The sequence below is a fragment of the Hoplias malabaricus genome, chromosome 15 (assembly GCF_029633855.1).
Source record: "Hoplias malabaricus isolate fHopMal1 chromosome 15, fHopMal1.hap1, whole genome shotgun sequence".
Lineage (NCBI taxonomy): Eukaryota > Metazoa > Chordata > Actinopteri > Characiformes > Erythrinidae > Hoplias > Hoplias malabaricus.
Genome location: NC_089814.1, coordinates 10,762,551 through 10,780,038, shown reverse-complemented (window position 1 = coordinate 10,780,038; position 17,488 = coordinate 10,762,551). Strand labels below are relative to the sequence as shown.

Here is a 17,488-nt window from a genome sequence, read left to right as displayed (position 1 = left end):
TTTCTTAATTTCCTTCTTGCAATTTTTCCTAAACAGCAGGTGCTATACATAACAAAAAGGTGCTTTGGTGTCTTTTAATCTTACAACTAGTTCACATTTGTCTTAAATTAAAATAGTTCACAATACACCTCAGAAACTTTTACTTCTAATGAGAATGTAATCAGGGCGGCACGGTGGCTCAGCAGGTAGTGTCGCAGTCACACAGCTCCATGGGCCTGGAGGTTATGGGTTTGATTCCCGCTCCGGGTGACTGTCTGTGAGGAGTTGGTGTGTTCTCCCCGTGTCCGCGTGGGTTTCCTCTGGGTGCTCCGGTCTCCTCCCACAGTCCAAAAACACACATTGGTAGGTGGATTGGCGACTCAAAAAGTGACTGTAGGTGTGAGTGAATGTGTGTATGAAAAAGTGACTGTAGGTGTGAGTGAATGTGTGTGTGTGTGTCTGTGTTGCCCTGCGAAGGACTGGCGCCCCCTCCAGGGTGTATTCCCGCCTTGCGCCCCAATGATTCCAGGTAGGCTCTGGGCTCTGGCCCTGAACTGGATAAGCGGTTACAGAAAATGAATGAATGAATGAATGAGAGTGTAATCAATGATATATATATATAAAGCATATTGCCTACAAAGCTGCAGAAGTATGTACCTAGTAATGTATGTATCAGGTTAATAATGAAGACCAATAATGAAGAAGTTGCAGACATTTAAGGTTTTGTGGTATGTCAATCAGGAAAACAATAACGTTCACTCACTGTCCTCCAAAAAGCTGCATGCCTAGAAGAGCAAAGACAACAATGAAGAGGAAGAGGAGGAAGAGCAAACTGATGATGGACTTCATGGAGTTTAGCAGCGATACCACCAGGTTCCTCAGAGAGTTCCAATACCTAAAAAGAAAGAGATTACATCAGCATTTTTCAAAAGTAAATTTACCAATGGCTTTCTACATTTTTTCTTTTTATATAAATACATTTTTTCCCAAAAGACAAAATCAATAGTCTGCCTACTAATATCTACCCTTCTTTCAAATCAATTTCCACTATCAATATTTGTTTTGTGCAGTTTTCTAATCTAGTTATCACTTGTATATAATAAAAATAATGACAGTACTCACTAAAATGTATTTGTATGTTTTATGTGTGCAGTGAAATAGCATACGTACTTTGTAACTTTAAAGATTCGTAGCAAGCGCAGAGCTCTTAAAACACTGATGCCGAAGGAGGCTCCTGGCTGAATACCTGCCCACACCACCTCAAATATACTCCCCACGATAACCTGCTCAGACCAGTGAACACAGGAAAGCATTATTACTGACTCTCAGTTCACAGCAACAGTGAGCAACACAGATAAGAGGGGATAAATATGCAGCTAAATGAATATGAGAAGGGTTGGTTTGTTTAGCCACAGAATGTGGCCGTCCCTCCAGTGATGTGAAGTGGCTGTAAGTATCATAGTGGCTGCTAATGGCTGCAAGTGAGTGGGCCTCCTGGGCTCTTCTGATTCATCCAGCAGTGACTCACCCCAAAGTCAAAGCAGTTGAACGAGGAGTGAAAGTAGTTCCTGGGCCCCAGGCCATACATCTTCAGTGTCATCTCAGACAGAAACAGACCCAGGAAAACAAACTCAGCCAAGTCTAATACGTCACACAAACACATTGCAGAAGGACATTACTATATGCATAAAACATATACAAATGGACATTTGTTATTATCTCTTTCAAGACAACATTGATTTTAATTCAGCATCCCCTGCACACCCCTCATTTCCAGAAAGGTTGGGACTAGGGCTGGACAATAATACAATATAAATATACAATTGCGTTTCAATAACAACTATATTAATTTTAGACACTTTTTCAATATTTCAATATACATTATTTACAGCATCTGTCACTGACTGCCAGTCACATACTGTGATATGAATGTTGGTCACATTGTCTGGCTTTAGTTGGGACATTCAGTAATATGCAATAAATGAATTTGTTAATTCTCTTGAAACTTTTTATAACTGACAAAATTTACTGACACAAAGAAATTATTTCCAATGCTTTGATCATATTATGTAACTATAAACAAATTTAAGTTTGATGTCTCAAACACGCTACAAAAATTTGGGACTAAGATATGTTTTTCATTTTAATTACTCTGTTAAATCATTTTGAAACAGAGGATACAAATTGTTAAAGATTTGTAAGTGAAAATCTTCCCCATTCAGTTGTTCAAAACTTCAGCTCAAAAATCTGGATTCTCCCCTTCATGATTTGCCATAGGAGACAAATATGGACTTCAGGGAAGCCCGTCACATACAGAATGAGGCCTGGCATTGTCTTGCTGAAATAACCATGGACTTTACCTGATAAGATATTGTGTTAGTGGCACTATACATCTCTCTAAAAAAACATATATTTTCCTCAGCATGAATGAAACGTCTCACATACACAAGTCATCAATGTCATTACTGATGCATCCCCCATAGTATGAAAGATGGTGACTTTTGCACCTATTGTTGATAAAACGCTGGATGGTCCCTTTCATCATTAGCACAGAAAACAACTTTCAATTTTAATGAAATCAAGTTGTAAGATGGACCAAACTGACCACAACACATTTCTACTGTTTTTAGAACTGATCTGAGATGGGTGTGGATGCAGAAAAATGTTGGAGTGTATTGCTGGCATCAAATTAAAAAGAGGGTTGTTTCTTTGTGTGGTTTTGGACAACAAATAAAGATTAAAAAAAATTCAGAGATTCTTGTTTTTACTGCACTCTAAAAACTTCTCTACTTTTCTGAAAATGGGCTTTGTACATCACAGACAAATATTTTAAGACATATCCGTAAAATTTAAACATTAAAAAAATAAATTTTGGAAGTGGAAATATTTCCATTATTTTGCACTATTATACACTGAGGTTTCAAACATGTTTTTCAGGTTTAGGGAAAAAAACCTCTCATTTGAAATTGAGTTAATTTTGATATTTTATTATGAAAATAAAGTTGATGCTCAGTGGGTATTATTTAGTTCCATGCAGCTGTAGTTGGTGAATGTAAAAGAATGTGTAGTACATACACAGGGCCTTGGAGAGCCACTCAGGCTGGTCGTAGTGAACAATGGCCACACACAGTGTGTTCAGACCAACAATACATAGCACAATCCAGTAGAAGCTCTGAGCCTTCACCATGCGACGGATAAAGAAGCGCGCCCTCTTTTCTTTCCGGCGGAAATACGATGAGCTGTCATTCTTACTGCTCTTCAGGCTGGCTCTTGCAAAGGGGGATCCAGGGGGTGCTGAATGGTGAGAGAACACAAACAAGGCACTGCTAATTAACATCCAGGGTAGCACTGAATTTCCAGTAATGAACAACAGCAAATTTACTTTATTTTAGGTGTAAAATCAGAACCACAAGCCCTTTGATGGTAGCGAATATACAGTTTTCACAAGTCAGCAATGTTAAAAAACGGCTTTACATATTTCTGCGGACAGTGACTAAGCCGTTATTTCTTGAGATGCCTTGTCCTGTGTGCTTTAAGAGCTTGACACCAGTCATTCTCCAAGCTGAGAAATTTAGGTCTGGTCAGAAATAGCAAGGGTAAGTGCTGAGACACTTCAGGTGTAAAGATCTGACACAAAAGCTTTCTAAATTAATGAAGATAGAAAGAAATAATTACATCAGGCTCTTAAAACTGCCAGAGAGCTCTACTCTGGGGTGACATGAATGATTTAAAGTTGGAGCGTTATATCACGGCAGAACTAATACACACTAACTCCCACACGCATCTCCACTTCTGCTTCACTTGCCAGAGCTAATGGGCATATCTGCGCTAATCTGAGACACTTGACACACATTTCACAGATGAAATACACAGGGGACCCGGCAGTGCATTTAGAAATGCAAAGTCTCTCCAGGAAAATAAGACTATTTTTACATCTTCTAACTAGAGCTGAAAAATTGATGTGAAAATATTGTTATGACAATTAACTTCATAATATGTTGTCATGAATCATAGAGACAGTTTAGTTCTCTCTGACTGTATGCTGTTCTGTTTACAAATGCTATCAATATTCAAAGCAATGTTTTCAATAATACAGAATCTTTGCTGTCACAGACACAAAACTGAAATGGTCCTATTATGAAGCAATAAAGCTTTGCAAGTTCACAGCTTTTAAATTATATTTGAAAACCTAAGATATTTCCTTTTCTGTCAGAACAAATAATTACCAATGTGGCTGTAGGTTGCATTAAAATGACTAAATAAGATTGTACACTGTTGAGATTTATTTATTTATTTTTCATATCTTCAATGTTAACCATTTGTAGAGCAGTTAAATACTGTGATTATTAACATAGTTACTACAATAAAAAAATAGAGAACTTTCTCTTTGTTGATCTCTCAACATTTAAAGGGAAGGTCATTCATTCATTATCTGTAACTGCTTATCTAATTCAGGGTCGCGGTCAGTCCAGAGCCTACCAGGAATCATTGGGCACAAGGCAGGAATACACCCTGGAGGGGGTCGCCAGTCCTTCACAGGGCAACACAGACACACACACATTCACTCACACCTACGGACACTTTTGAGTCGCCAATCCACCTGGAGCTGTGTGACTGCGACACTACCTGCTGCGCCACCATGCCGCCTTATCATTTTTCATATGAAAACAAATTTAACTTCACCAGGGTTGTCCAGGAATTTTTATTATACTGTATACCAGTATTTATATTACATTTCATCTACAAAACTTTGAACATTTCTGATTTACAGCAGTTGGTGAAGCAGGGCTAGAGTGTGTTTCATTAGTCTGTTGTGGAAGCATATCTTTTGACACATTTTGGTAAAGACAGTTAAAGATTTACCGACAGAAGAGATGTCTGTGAAGCGTTCCTCGCCCTCTTCAGCACTGATGAGGTCATTCTTACCTTTCTTGGTCTTGGCCCTTTTCAGCACTACGTATACACACAAACAAAACATGAGAGAGGAAAAACAACAGTTCCGACTGATTCTGTGATTTCAGTTTCAGAACTTTAGCCTTCTGCCTGTTACCATGCTACAGGGTGAGACAAAAATTAGCAGAAAACAAAACATGCCTGATCACAAATGTTTGGTGTATGACATTTGTGATAAAATGAATTATGGCTTAACAATAGACTGAATGTGTTGGTGCACATTAGTAAAAATGCATACACTTCATCAACATAAAACTATTACATGAAATCCAAAGGGTCATGAAACCAGTGCAAAAACTAAAAGAAGGTACCAGATGATCACTTCAGAAATGAACTCAAAGGACCTTTTGATGCCTTGCCATCATTTTTTTTAAATAAAACAGCTAATTGCTCATAGGCCGCTCATTACATAAGCAGCACGAGTTGCAAGCGACTGAGAGAGATAGAAGTGTGCACAGAGCAAGCCATACCTCACTGTGAGTCATCAGCCATTAGCACTCAGGAGATGCTGAGTAACTACACATGCATGAAAGAGCACCAATCAGCGCCTTGAATCTCTCTCTCTATCTCTCTCTCTCTCTTTCTCTCTCTCTGTCCTCTTCTACCCATTCCACACAGCTAATTACAGTCTTTGAGGAGTGGCTGTCAATCATGTTTTTCATCATCTGTTTTCATGTCTCGCAGCAGTCTCTGATGGTCTACTGTAAATGGAAGGAAGTGGCTGAGGACAGTACAATTTTCTGCTGCTGATGGCTATATATCGCACAATAAAGGACTAGGAATAAATAAATCTACAGCATGCCTATATGTATGTTTCTCTTTTATTTCTGCTCCTTAAGTATCTCCTTGTAAAGTTATGCTTAAGCAATCTAGCCGCTAGGCATCTCACACTGCAGCTTATTTCACTGCGATGTGTATGTGTGTGAGAGTTGCTAATCCAATTAACCCTGTTGTCTTAATCCTTATAATTACTTCTGGCATCCACGCCAGGCATAATTGACAGAGATTATGGGCCTTGATAAGGCAGAACTATTGGGAGCAGGAAGTTAAGCACAAGTCAACTAATGTGCTAGAGAGAGAGAGAGAGAGAGAGAGAGAGAGAGAGAGAACCAGAAGCCAAGAAGCATCATGAATGTTATCAACAACGAAAAGAAAGAGAACTCTATAAATGTGAAAAGATTATTCCTAATCTTAATACAACTGAAAGATTTGAAACCTTGAAGATACAGAAACTGTATGAAGAGCTAAGGTTGCCTACAGTTTCTGTGTGTCGTTCAGTTAATTTCAGTTGCACTCTTTCCCAGGTGAAAAGATCAAACCACATCTATGTTTTGATCTAAAGCATAGGCTGTTTATTGATTTGTGCTCCTGTGCAGAGCAAAATCATACTTATGAATGAAAGTTGATGAGGTCAGAGGTTGTACCTCTATACTATGGCCTGGTTTACTATAGGTTTGCTATGATAAACCAGCCCTCAGTGACCTAGCCCTCTTTTCACCTGGGTTGTTCTGCTTCCTCTTGTACCACGCACCATCCAGTGGAGACTTTTCCTCTGCGTTCTGATCCTCTTCAGCCAACAGCACTTCCTCTGGAAAAGCACAAAAGACCACAGGGCAAATATTACGTATCATTCAATGATCAGAATGTTTGTGGATTAAATGTGGAGAGTTTAACCAGTAAAAGTGTAGCTTTCCAAAATCCAGAGGATACAGGATTTGTATTTAACTCATTTAGGAAATACATTTAGCACTGGAATCCTCACGTGGCAATGCCATTTCCATCAGAATTAATCAAAATACAGGATTGCTAATGCTACATTTAACTCACAGTTGCTAACTGTTAAAAATTTAGAGGGATATTTAAATCCTCAGATATTAATGATCTGTTTATAAGTATTAAACAAAAAAATCAAAATAACACCATGTTTTCAGATGGATTTACAAGTATGCTATAAATCTGTGGAGTGTCATGATTGGCTTATTATATCAATCCACTGTTATAAAAGTCTGATCCTACTGACAGACTGTGAAATCAGAGAACTGGCTTACCTGCTTTACAGATCCACTCCAGGTAACCAGTGAGCTCTCTCTCAATCTGCTGTTGTCTCCTCAATTTCAAGAACTCCTGTCTCTTCTCCACACGTTCTCTCTCCTTGGCAAACTCTCTGAGAAAGCAATAGCACACCCACACCCCCAAACACAGATACACACACCGACACATGATAATGTATATCTGTCTAGCATTAAAAAAATAATAATAATGTTTCATAGTTCACAGACTATATACAGAGTCACATATATGTATATATACATAACACTGCCTCTAGCCTTTTAAATGCAAGTGTATATATTAACACAGACATTTTACAGGGCGTAGGATTAAGATGTTAGGTTTAAGGGATTTTTGAGTATGGTTCTTTAAGAAATGGTCCCCATCCTTTCCTGAAATATTCCAAATGTTCAGTTGGTCTCTTCAGTGACACTGGGGCTCTGAAGTTCATCAAGTATAGCCAAAATAAAAATGTTATTCAGTACATGCTATAAACAAGCCAAGTCTCATGTATGATTACTAAGCTTGTTTTTTTTTTTTCCTCCAAGTCAAATTTATTAAGAAAAAATGTAAAATAATAATGTGCCTCTCATTAAAGCAATGGCTAACAGAGTTTGGTAATACAGGCATTTCAGACAATCAAAGAGACGAGATACTATATAGTACGCAGAAAGTGGTGCATGTACTACTAGATGCCAATTGTACACATTGAATAATGTTCTAGTCCCAAAGTGTTTGTTAAATATGAGTTTTCTCATGTGACTAACACCAGACTTTGAAATCACATAGCAGAGCTTTCAGAGAGCACTGTGATGTTTTGGCTCTATGGCCATCTCTCATCTCTCTGGGTGTCCAGTTTCCCTCTGCTTGTCTAGAGTGGCCTTTTACTTCAAACAGGGTCATGGAGATCCCCTGCTGTTCTGAACTAGACAAGGCAAACAGTATGAAGACCTCTTTAAAAGCTGGCCTATACTGCCACAGAAAACAAATAAAAGTGTCAAGGAAATAAAGGACGAAATCTCACTAGTCATTTTGCATCACCAATTAGCTATGTGTGGTCCTTCCTTGTTCTTTTCACTGCCACACTAAAGAAATGAATCTGTAGGTTTCTCTACAATTAAATGGATTTCATAAAAATATCTGAATCATTTTGTGAAATACTGAACAATCAAGTTATCTAGACCCCTTTAATACAACTGATACTAGCAAAATTATACTGGTGCAAATACTTATGTCATAATGGGGACTAAACCTAAGTGAAATTTTCAGCATATAGAGCACAGATTATACATGATTAAGCCACTGTTCCTGGCTTCAACTGAAAAACATGCCCCTTATAAATTAGTGAAATTGCCAGTGTGACAAAGCAATCCTGCTAAAGTGGCTTAAAGATGGTTTCAAAGACAACTTCCCAAAACTTCATTCTCTAATTTGCCATAAAAACCCACCCTTCAAGATCAAACAGCCACATCTCCTTTACATTCACATCACTCCATCTTCACATTTCTTTGAATGACTACTGAAATATTCCTTTTAATCCAAATTCCACATGGATCTATATCTCCTTGAGACTCACAAAACAGAAATCAGAAGCTGAAAGAAATAAATCAAGATAAGAATCCAAGCAAAAAGGAAGGGGGAATTCAGCTATTCTAATCAAAGCAGGAGGGCAGCAGGGCGAGAGGAAAAAATAAAGGTCCACAGCCTTCAGTAACTCTCACATTGCTCCTCCCGGGAAACCAAAGAAAATGTCAGAGAAAAGAGTGACAGGACATCAGTCAGTAATGAGGAAAGACCAACCTGAACTAGGACTTCTGCTCTCTAAGCACTTACTCACTGTCCTAATCATAATAGTAACACAAATGCCCTAGTTAGTTTTTAAGCTCTTTGGTCTCAGTGGCTCAGAAATTTATGATTAATGTTATAATATTGTGAAGATTTTCTAAGGCTGTACATCCGTGTCTGCCTCTTAGACCAAATCTATACTCCTTCCATTCCTTTCAAGCAGTTGTTTCTTTGAAAAACATTTTATAACTTCATTGTATCTAAAAGGTGAACACAACATTCATTTCCATCCACTGAAACAAATTCAGGATTCCAAAGGTAGTGGTAAAGCATCCTGTAAAGAACACCTTTAGGATGTTTTATAGCTCAGGTGCTGATACCTAGATATCAGACACATTACACACAAACACACACACACATACACATAGCGGTACTTTATGTTCCATTACCATCTTTTTATTTGGATCTTGCTGAAGCAAAAATGGGCACATTCGTTCTGTTTTATGAAGAACAAAAACATATCAGCATTATTTATGCTTGAACTACAAAACCTTTTATCAGCATATTGCATTTGGCAGTTCAGTTTCTAAGAGTTATTTTGACACGAGCGTATTAGCCTCTGGTACAATTCTAGATCTCTCCTAACTGATGGTGTCACCTACACTGGAGAAAATCTGATATGATGGTGTAGAAGATACCTGTACAAACATAAACTTGCATGCAAGGTCTGACAGCAGCAGCAGTACTTTTCCCACCACTGAGCTACAGGATCATTTGGGGTCAGCAGGGAAGGCAGTTCTCTGTAGGTCTGTATCTCTCTTTTTTTTTTTACTCTTTAGATTTGCAGGAACAAAAAACATTTGTGTAGAAATGAAAAATATTTGCATGGGACCTGCAGGGGAACTTTTTTCCCCTGTCTCTTTAGGGTCCCCATAATAGTAAAGTTAACTCCAATAATCCCTCGTGAAGCAAACAGGCACAGATTTTGAGACCTTTCTGTACTCTGTAGCGCTTTCTTGCTTAGGGTAGTGCCTTATTGGTGTTGAATATTGGTTCCCAACCCTATGTCAAAACTGTCCATTTGACAAGAAGAGATTGGCATGAAGACATCATAACTAAGAACACTCATGGATGGATATTAAAATAAATGAGATTCACATTTTTCAGAATCACTGCTTTCACACAGACCACAGCTCATTAAGAAGACGTATGTGGTGATGGACAGAAACAAAGCTGCCCCTAATGAAACACACAGCAGTCTTGGATCGAGTTTGTTGAGAAACTTAAAATGATTAGAACAGGAAGACAGCAGAGTTTTTAAGAAGTGTTCAGGGGTAAGCAAAAGATTTGAAATGCTAATTTCATCCTACATTAATATATCTAAACATATCTTGAAACCTTTCAAATAATTGTAAACCGTCTGTCCACTTGAAATCACCATGAAAATAAAATTCACTTAATTAGGGTAATTAATGAACTGCTTTCTTTTGACTTTCTGAATACCAGGTAAGAACTACTCTCTCAGTTGAGCTGAGTGCTATACTTCAGAACTTTTTTATTATTATTATAATATTAACAAGAACCAGAAAAAAGCAGCTTAGGGAATTTACTTTTTATCAGTAAACTCCATCCATCCATCCATTATCTGTAAGCACTTATCCAATTCAGGGTCGCGGTGGGTCCAGAGCCTACCTGGAATCATTGGGGTGGGAATACACCCTGAAGGGGGCACCAGTTCTTCACAGGGCAACACACACAGTCACACATTCACTCACACCTACAGTCACTTTTGAGTCGCCCATCCACCTACCAACATGTGTTTTTGGACTGTTTGAGGAAACCGGAGCACCCAGAGGAAACCCATGCGGACACTGGGAGAACACACCAACTCCTCATAGACAGTCACCTGGAGCTGTGTGACTGCGACACTACCTGCTGCGCCACCGTGCCCTTATCAGTAAATTATAAGTCTTTATATGATGTAATTAATGAGACAATATACAGTATTTGTCATTGAGAAATTTCTCATTTCTACAGTACAGTACTCCAACTCATGTCAGACATGCTTTGAAGGAATGTCACATTTCAGCTGTAGACACAACAGGCTGGTCACTGTCATCTTGAGAAAATGCAAAACAAGTGTTGTACAGTGTGTCAGTTTGGTCAGTGGGCCCACATACACATACACTCCTCCTGATACAGCCAGGCAGACTTTAATAAAGAAAGATAGACAAGCTCTGGAGGCTTTCATCAAACTCTAGCAAGAGTTTGAGCTTTGCAAGAGTTTGTCCTTGCAAGCTGAACTATTTCAATCAAAGAATAGGAAGGAGTACATTGCCTAATATTAACAGGTCAAATGCTCAGGTGAAATCTCAAGTCATTTGCTTGGGAAGACAAAGGAGTTGGCAGCAAGAAAGAGAAGGAACACTTCAGTCTAAAGAAGAATGAAAGCCATTTGAGACAGAAAGACAAACAAGAAAAAGACACCTGTACAAAATGTTAACTGTTATTGGATTTAGACATAGAAGAGTCTACTTTCCCACGAATAAGGAACCCACATTAGCAAAAGAACATTTACTGGAATAGAGTAAAGGTAAATACTCCACATAAGTAATGATATTTCCCCTAAACCACAAATGAGGAGATGCATCTTAGATTAGACTTTTATTGGACACAAAAAAACATGGCGGTCAAAAACAGAAGAATGTACTTCAGTTTAAAATAGAGACAGTAAGTGTTCTAGGACTGATCCGGTGAGAAAGAGACTTTGACCATAATGTTGAAGAAACAAAAAAGATCTTACAGATTCCTCTACCAAGTCTCGAAGAACTGGAAACAAGGACAGTGCCTACAAAACCGGCAGTAAGTCTTAATGCCCATTGTAAAATTTCCAGGACACACAGTATATTCATATGCATTAACATCTGACCATAAACCCAGCATTTCTAATTGCAGCTGTTTTGTTCAATTACATTTTCTGTGAGTGGAAAGAAAATGCCTGAAGTGGAATTCATACTTAAAAAAATGCATCAGTTTGAAAAGCTGGAACAAGCAATGAACAAAGTCAAAAAAGACATTATACTAAATCTGCTGAGCTGAAAAATGCTTTGCATAAAAGGCGACATTCATTATTTTAACCAAAAAAAACTCTTTTTATTAAATTCTGTGGCTGTTTCCTCACCATTTGCTAGGGCTCTGGTCTGTTTGCATGCTTGAAAACGGTGTAATGTGTTTACAAAGAAAATTAAATGAAAAAAAATGCCCCGGTATGCTAGGCACTCTGCTCATGGCAGAGCACAGGCATCTGGAATTGTGTTAGACCAGTGGTTCTCAAACTGTGGTACGTGAACCAACAAGAAGTGGTATGCCAAATGACCTAGAAAATTTCACTACTTAATTAATGAATTTATTCAAAACTGAAAAACTGTTAAAAAACGTTTTTAAGTGTAAATTGCATAAATGTTTCACAGTTTTCATAATTATTCCTCAATTCATTTGCATTGTAGAAAAATACAACGTGCTATGCATACCCCTTAGTTGATAACGTCTGTAAGGGAATGGCGAGTGTGGGTGTGGGAGCGGGGTCTGCGTTACTCCACTTTTCCTTGGGAGGGAACGCGGTCCCCCAGTTTTTTTTTAGAAATTCGTGTAAAGAAAGCGCAGTTTCAGTTGCTTATTGGTTGTAAGCAAATGCTAGAGACAGAATTGAGCAATTTGGATTTCGTTTTAAAAAGGGCAAAGCAAAAATGAGAAAAACAAGCCGAGACTAAGCCCAAGAAATACTCTGCTTCCCAGAAGGACAAAAATCCAGAGGCAAAAAAAGAGAAAAACTAAGTGAGAATTCTGTACACGTGAAAACAAAATAGAAGAAAACAATCAGCTGAAGGTAAACGTGACCGTTCTTTGCATCATTACAACTCTAAAAACAAGGTTTAACACAGTGCTCCCCCTCCTTCACCTACTGCTACAAGCGCAGAGAGCTGCTGTGACCTGCCCCATGCACCCGCCGCACTGGTTTCACCTGTAGCCTATTAAAGCATATAACTTCTCGTTTTTTGTTTCTTTCAAAACGTTTATTGCCCATAAATTTTATATGTTCTCATAACTATATAATTGTATTTAAAACATTCTGTTTAGGTTTATAGTTATTTGTATTCTCTCTATAATTTTTAGTAATTGTTTTAGATAATTTTGTGTTAAGCATGCAAATTTCCAGTAAATAAAAAGCAACAAAAATATGCAAAAATTCAAGTAAGATTTTCCCTTGTGCCCCCGGAACAGAGGAAGAACCAGGGGTGCACATGTTTCTGTGGTAATAATTATAGGTGGTACTTTTGGTTTGATAATGGGTGGTGCTTGGTCTAAAACGTTTGAGAACCACCGTTTTAGACAACAGCGAAAACTCCAAATGTTGAAAAGCATGAGCTGAGATGAGGGTATTGCATTGTTCCTGCTCACTAGGTGGGTAATATTGACTTATTTTTGCTGTTTAAGATTTCTTAAGGTGGAATGTCTCTAAATTCAGGAGACTAAACAACAGTAAAACAAAACTTGAGTTACAAATGAGCTTCAGTGGTAATACAAAACAGTGAATAAAAACTTAAAGACAAGTTAAATGTCAGCCAACAGTCCATTTTCCCCCTCAAACATACCATTCCACCTTAAAAGACACTGAGAGAACAGCATTTCCTCACTATCGTAGACTTCCCCTTTAATTAACAGGAAATACTGTAAAGCTACTGGCTCTGAACAGCAATATTCTTCCTCTTCTTTAATTTTTGTTACTAATTTAGGTATTTTTACTTTTTTCCATCATCCATTGCCCACATATTTTATTCCACCTGTGTATCCCGTGGAATTTTCATTGCTGTTCATTTAAGCCTCACAGATTTTGAAAAAATGAATTTTAAACAATTCTTTTGGGAGTATGGATTCTTTCAAAGACTGCTAAATTTGCCTGCATTCCTTTATTCAATAACTTTCAACTGTATTGTTGTCTGTATTCAGTTTTTGTGAGAAATTCTTTTTTTTTCCAATGATTTCTCTACATTTTATGAAACACAGATTGTGCAGACACCTAGTGGCCTGAATGCATCAGAGATTCTGTGACAAACATATATTTTAAATATGCCTGCCCCCATGTGTGGGGCCTGCTTCTAATCATTAATATTTAAAATATAAAATAAAAGTCAATTTCCATACTCTTGAGTAAAATGCAAATCACTAAAATTATATTTAAGTACATTTCTTCAGTAGACTTTCTTCCTCCCTATGTCTAATAATATTAAATACACACCAGCTTGCCTGAATAACTAAGCCATAGCAGTCGGGTAATGTAAACGAAGACAGTGGCTGGCATTTTACAGAGATGGAAAGCACTTTCTCTATACCAGCAGAGCCACTTCATTATGGTAATATTTCTGGAAATAGGTACATCCTTAGGGAACACATCTCTTGTTCAAGCAAGCGGTGCTTAAGGACTACAGCCACTTCACTAAGCCTTTCCTTCTCCTAATCTCTCTCCCATGTGTGTATGAATGCATGTATGTATGTGAGCATTAGAGATGCAGTCACTCATCATGTTTTTCCTGCTATGGGAAATGGGTGGTTTGTTAACTGAGCCATGCAGTGCCTCAAGCCTCCAGACCTTGAGATACAGTGTCCCCTTGGCTACAGAACCTCTAGCCAAACAACAGAGAAAGGAGGAGAGAAAGAGAGAGAGAGATAATGTGTAGGGTTTAGGGGCTAAAGTCTTCGATAACATTAAATTAATGTGTGTCAATCATCCGGCCTGACACTAAATTAAATGTAAGTTAAATTTATCCTCTATGCAGAAGACCTGGTGCTGCTGTCACACACACAAACAGGTCTCCGGCAGCACACGGACCTGCTGGAGAAGTACTGTCAGATCTAAGCCCTGACAGTAAACCCAAAAATGTCCAAAGTCATGATCTTCAAAAAGAAAGCAAGATCTCAGGAAAGCAAATACGTGTTCAATCCAGGAGACACTGCCTCTAATAATTACCTGGGACTGAAAATCAGTGCCTCAAGAGGCTTTGATCTGGTTGTGGATGCACTGAAGGAAAAAGCCTGCAGAGCTCTATTTTAATCCAAAATCAGTTCCACAAGATTGCTGTATCAATTAGAATCTTTAAAAGTAATCCTGCCCATTGCAATCTATGGTAGTGAAGTCTGAGGCACTCAATCATCATGACTACAACATCCCACTGAAGTCCTGCACACAGAATGTTGCAGAATGATTTTACAAGACCGGAGAAATACCCTGATCAATGCACACAGAGCTGAACTTGGCCAATTACCTCTTATCATCAACACTGGAAAAAGATACCTCAAAATTTGGATGCCTCTCAAATCTAGTCCCACTGCAGATTTGCAATATCAGGCCCTCCGATCCCAAGAGCAGAACCTTGAAGAGTACCCTTCGTCAGCTCTTCTAGAGACTAATTAACCTTAATTAATAAATAATAATTGATCCTTACCCTCCCAAACACTCTGACCTGGACTGTTTCCTCAAAACCAATCTGACTCAACCAAACTATTAAACATTGAACACTGAACAAACCAAAGTACTTAACAACATAAACTGAGCTGCTTCCTTTATCTTATTACTGTCCAAGATATAAAACAGAGACAGATCCTGACCAAATACAGAGAGTGAACACACCCTGGCAATAGAGGGAGGCAGATGCAAAACATTCTGGGTCCCCAGAGACGACATAGTGTGTGGTCATTGTGAGACTGGGGAGATACAGACAGAGGTGCATTTCCTGCTGAAGTATGCAAAATATGAAGATATAAGGAATAAATATTTTAATCCGTTTGAGAAACACATTCAGAATTTCACAGAAGAACATAAAACTGGCCTCTGTACTGGGAGAGGGTCAGTCAGCATCCACAGCAGCCAGATACGTGTCATAAATTTCACATGAATTTATGGAACATTCTGTACTGGTTTTATACACATATTAGACTTTATACAATTAGAGTGCAGTCCACCTGTTGTTCTGCATATATTGTTAGCCCCATTCCAACCTCTTTTTCAACCTGACCATATATATATACACATACACACCAATCAACCAATATATATACATACATACATACATTTTCTTTTCCACTTCTCCATTTCAGGGTCGCGGTGACCAATATATATATGTTAAAGAGATTTTCTTATTGCAGAGATTATAGCAGATACATGTTATTCTTAATTTTTTGTTTATATATTTATATATAGAGAGAATCCTGACTCACCCTGATAAGACACCCAGGACCAGGTTGAGCATGAAGAAGGAGCCGATGATGATGAGGGGGATGAAATACAGCCAGTTCCATGCATTGCCTGAAGCATCATTGGTCTGCACACAAAGAAGTCCCATAACGTTTATAATCTCCATATAATTTTTGTTAAGGCATGTATGAACATCATCTAAGAACAAAGTAGTTTTCTATTTCATAACAATAAAAGATTATTTATGCAATTTTCTACTTTCCAATTCTCTTGTAGACTACTTATGAAATAATACACGAGGGGGAGTTGATATAACCTGCGATAATGGCACTCTTATTATTATTGTGATTATACCACAGTCCCATTATCGCTGTTTATCTTTAGGTTTAAGACAAAGAGGACAGAAAAAACTATGCTTTGATTATTCCTTCTAGCCCTTTCCAACAAAATTAACTCTGGATTCTTGAGACTTGGTCCTATTCAGTTAACCGCCCAAATCAAGTCCGTGCCACATCCCAGAACTGATGTCTCTTTAACCATTGTTGTCAATAATCCAGTAAATATTTGGTGTCCAGATTTGTTTCATATACTTTATTTTATTAATTTTTTTGCAAATACATCACACAAAATGATTTTCAACCCCTCAAACTGAATTCAGTCTTTTACTGTACAGACCTTGAATGAGGTTTAAAACCTAGTATGACTTACTGTAAGCTGTAACAATGAACAAAACCACACTACGTATCTGAATGCTACAACTAATCATTATGGAAAAGTGTTGTGCATAAATGATAAATCCGGAAAATATATTACACACAGAAATCACAAATCTATTCTAGTGTTAATACATCTGCATGACACACACACCAGGAGTAGGATTCAGAATGCAGGCAAAGTTTGGCATAACACACATCCAAAATGGCTGATTCATGTGTTCAGTTGAAATATCAAATACACTCTGAAATATCAACCATTTATTTTAGTACAGGTTGGACCTAAAAAGAAACTGGCAAGTCCAAACAAACTTAATGACAAGGAAGTGGTTTTAGTGAGCTGATGTTTTGTTAGCTGCTTTACCTTGCAGCTCTTAAACTAAGGTGAAGCAGCAGAATTTGGACAGAAAATATGTCTTGTTTGATGAGTTGAGGTGAATTGAAAATAGATTTTTGCCCAACTGTTACTTTAATGACACTAAATTAATGTAATTTGGAAGTAGTGATATGCCAGTACCTCTGTTGATTTCCTCAGGAATATTCCAAGAGTTTAAGCCTCTACACATAAGGTCTCAAACAAATAAGTTTCAAACAAACAGACAAACAAATAAATAGCCAAGAACCCAAAGAAACCTTTATTGCTGTGTTTCCCCATTTTTAATGTTTGTTGCATCTTAACTTTCCAGGCTCCATGGTTCTTATGTCAATCTTCAAATAAATAAAGTTAAAAATATATAAATAATATATACAAATAAATAAG

General features: G+C 37.8%; 1 protein-coding gene across 1 annotated transcript in view; it reads right to left on the bottom strand.

The window, feature by feature from the left end:
- Positions 1–17,488, bottom strand: part of cacna1bb (calcium channel, voltage-dependent, N type, alpha 1B subunit, b) — a 159,622-nt gene that overhangs the window by 53,396 nt on the left and 88,738 nt on the right. Inside the window, exons 9-16 of the mRNA XM_066645904.1 lie at positions 16,039–16,142; positions 6,981–7,096; positions 6,431–6,520; positions 4,843–4,932; positions 3,055–3,273; positions 1,508–1,620; positions 1,150–1,262; positions 743–874 (exon numbers count right to left, since the gene is read on the bottom strand). Of these exons, the coding sequence (XP_066502001.1) occupies positions 743–874; positions 1,150–1,262; positions 1,508–1,620; positions 3,055–3,273; positions 4,843–4,932; positions 6,431–6,520; positions 6,981–7,096; positions 16,039–16,142 (977 nt within the window). The remainder of the gene's footprint in view (positions 1–742; positions 875–1,149; positions 1,263–1,507; positions 1,621–3,054; positions 3,274–4,842; positions 4,933–6,430; positions 6,521–6,980; positions 7,097–16,038; positions 16,143–17,488) is intronic.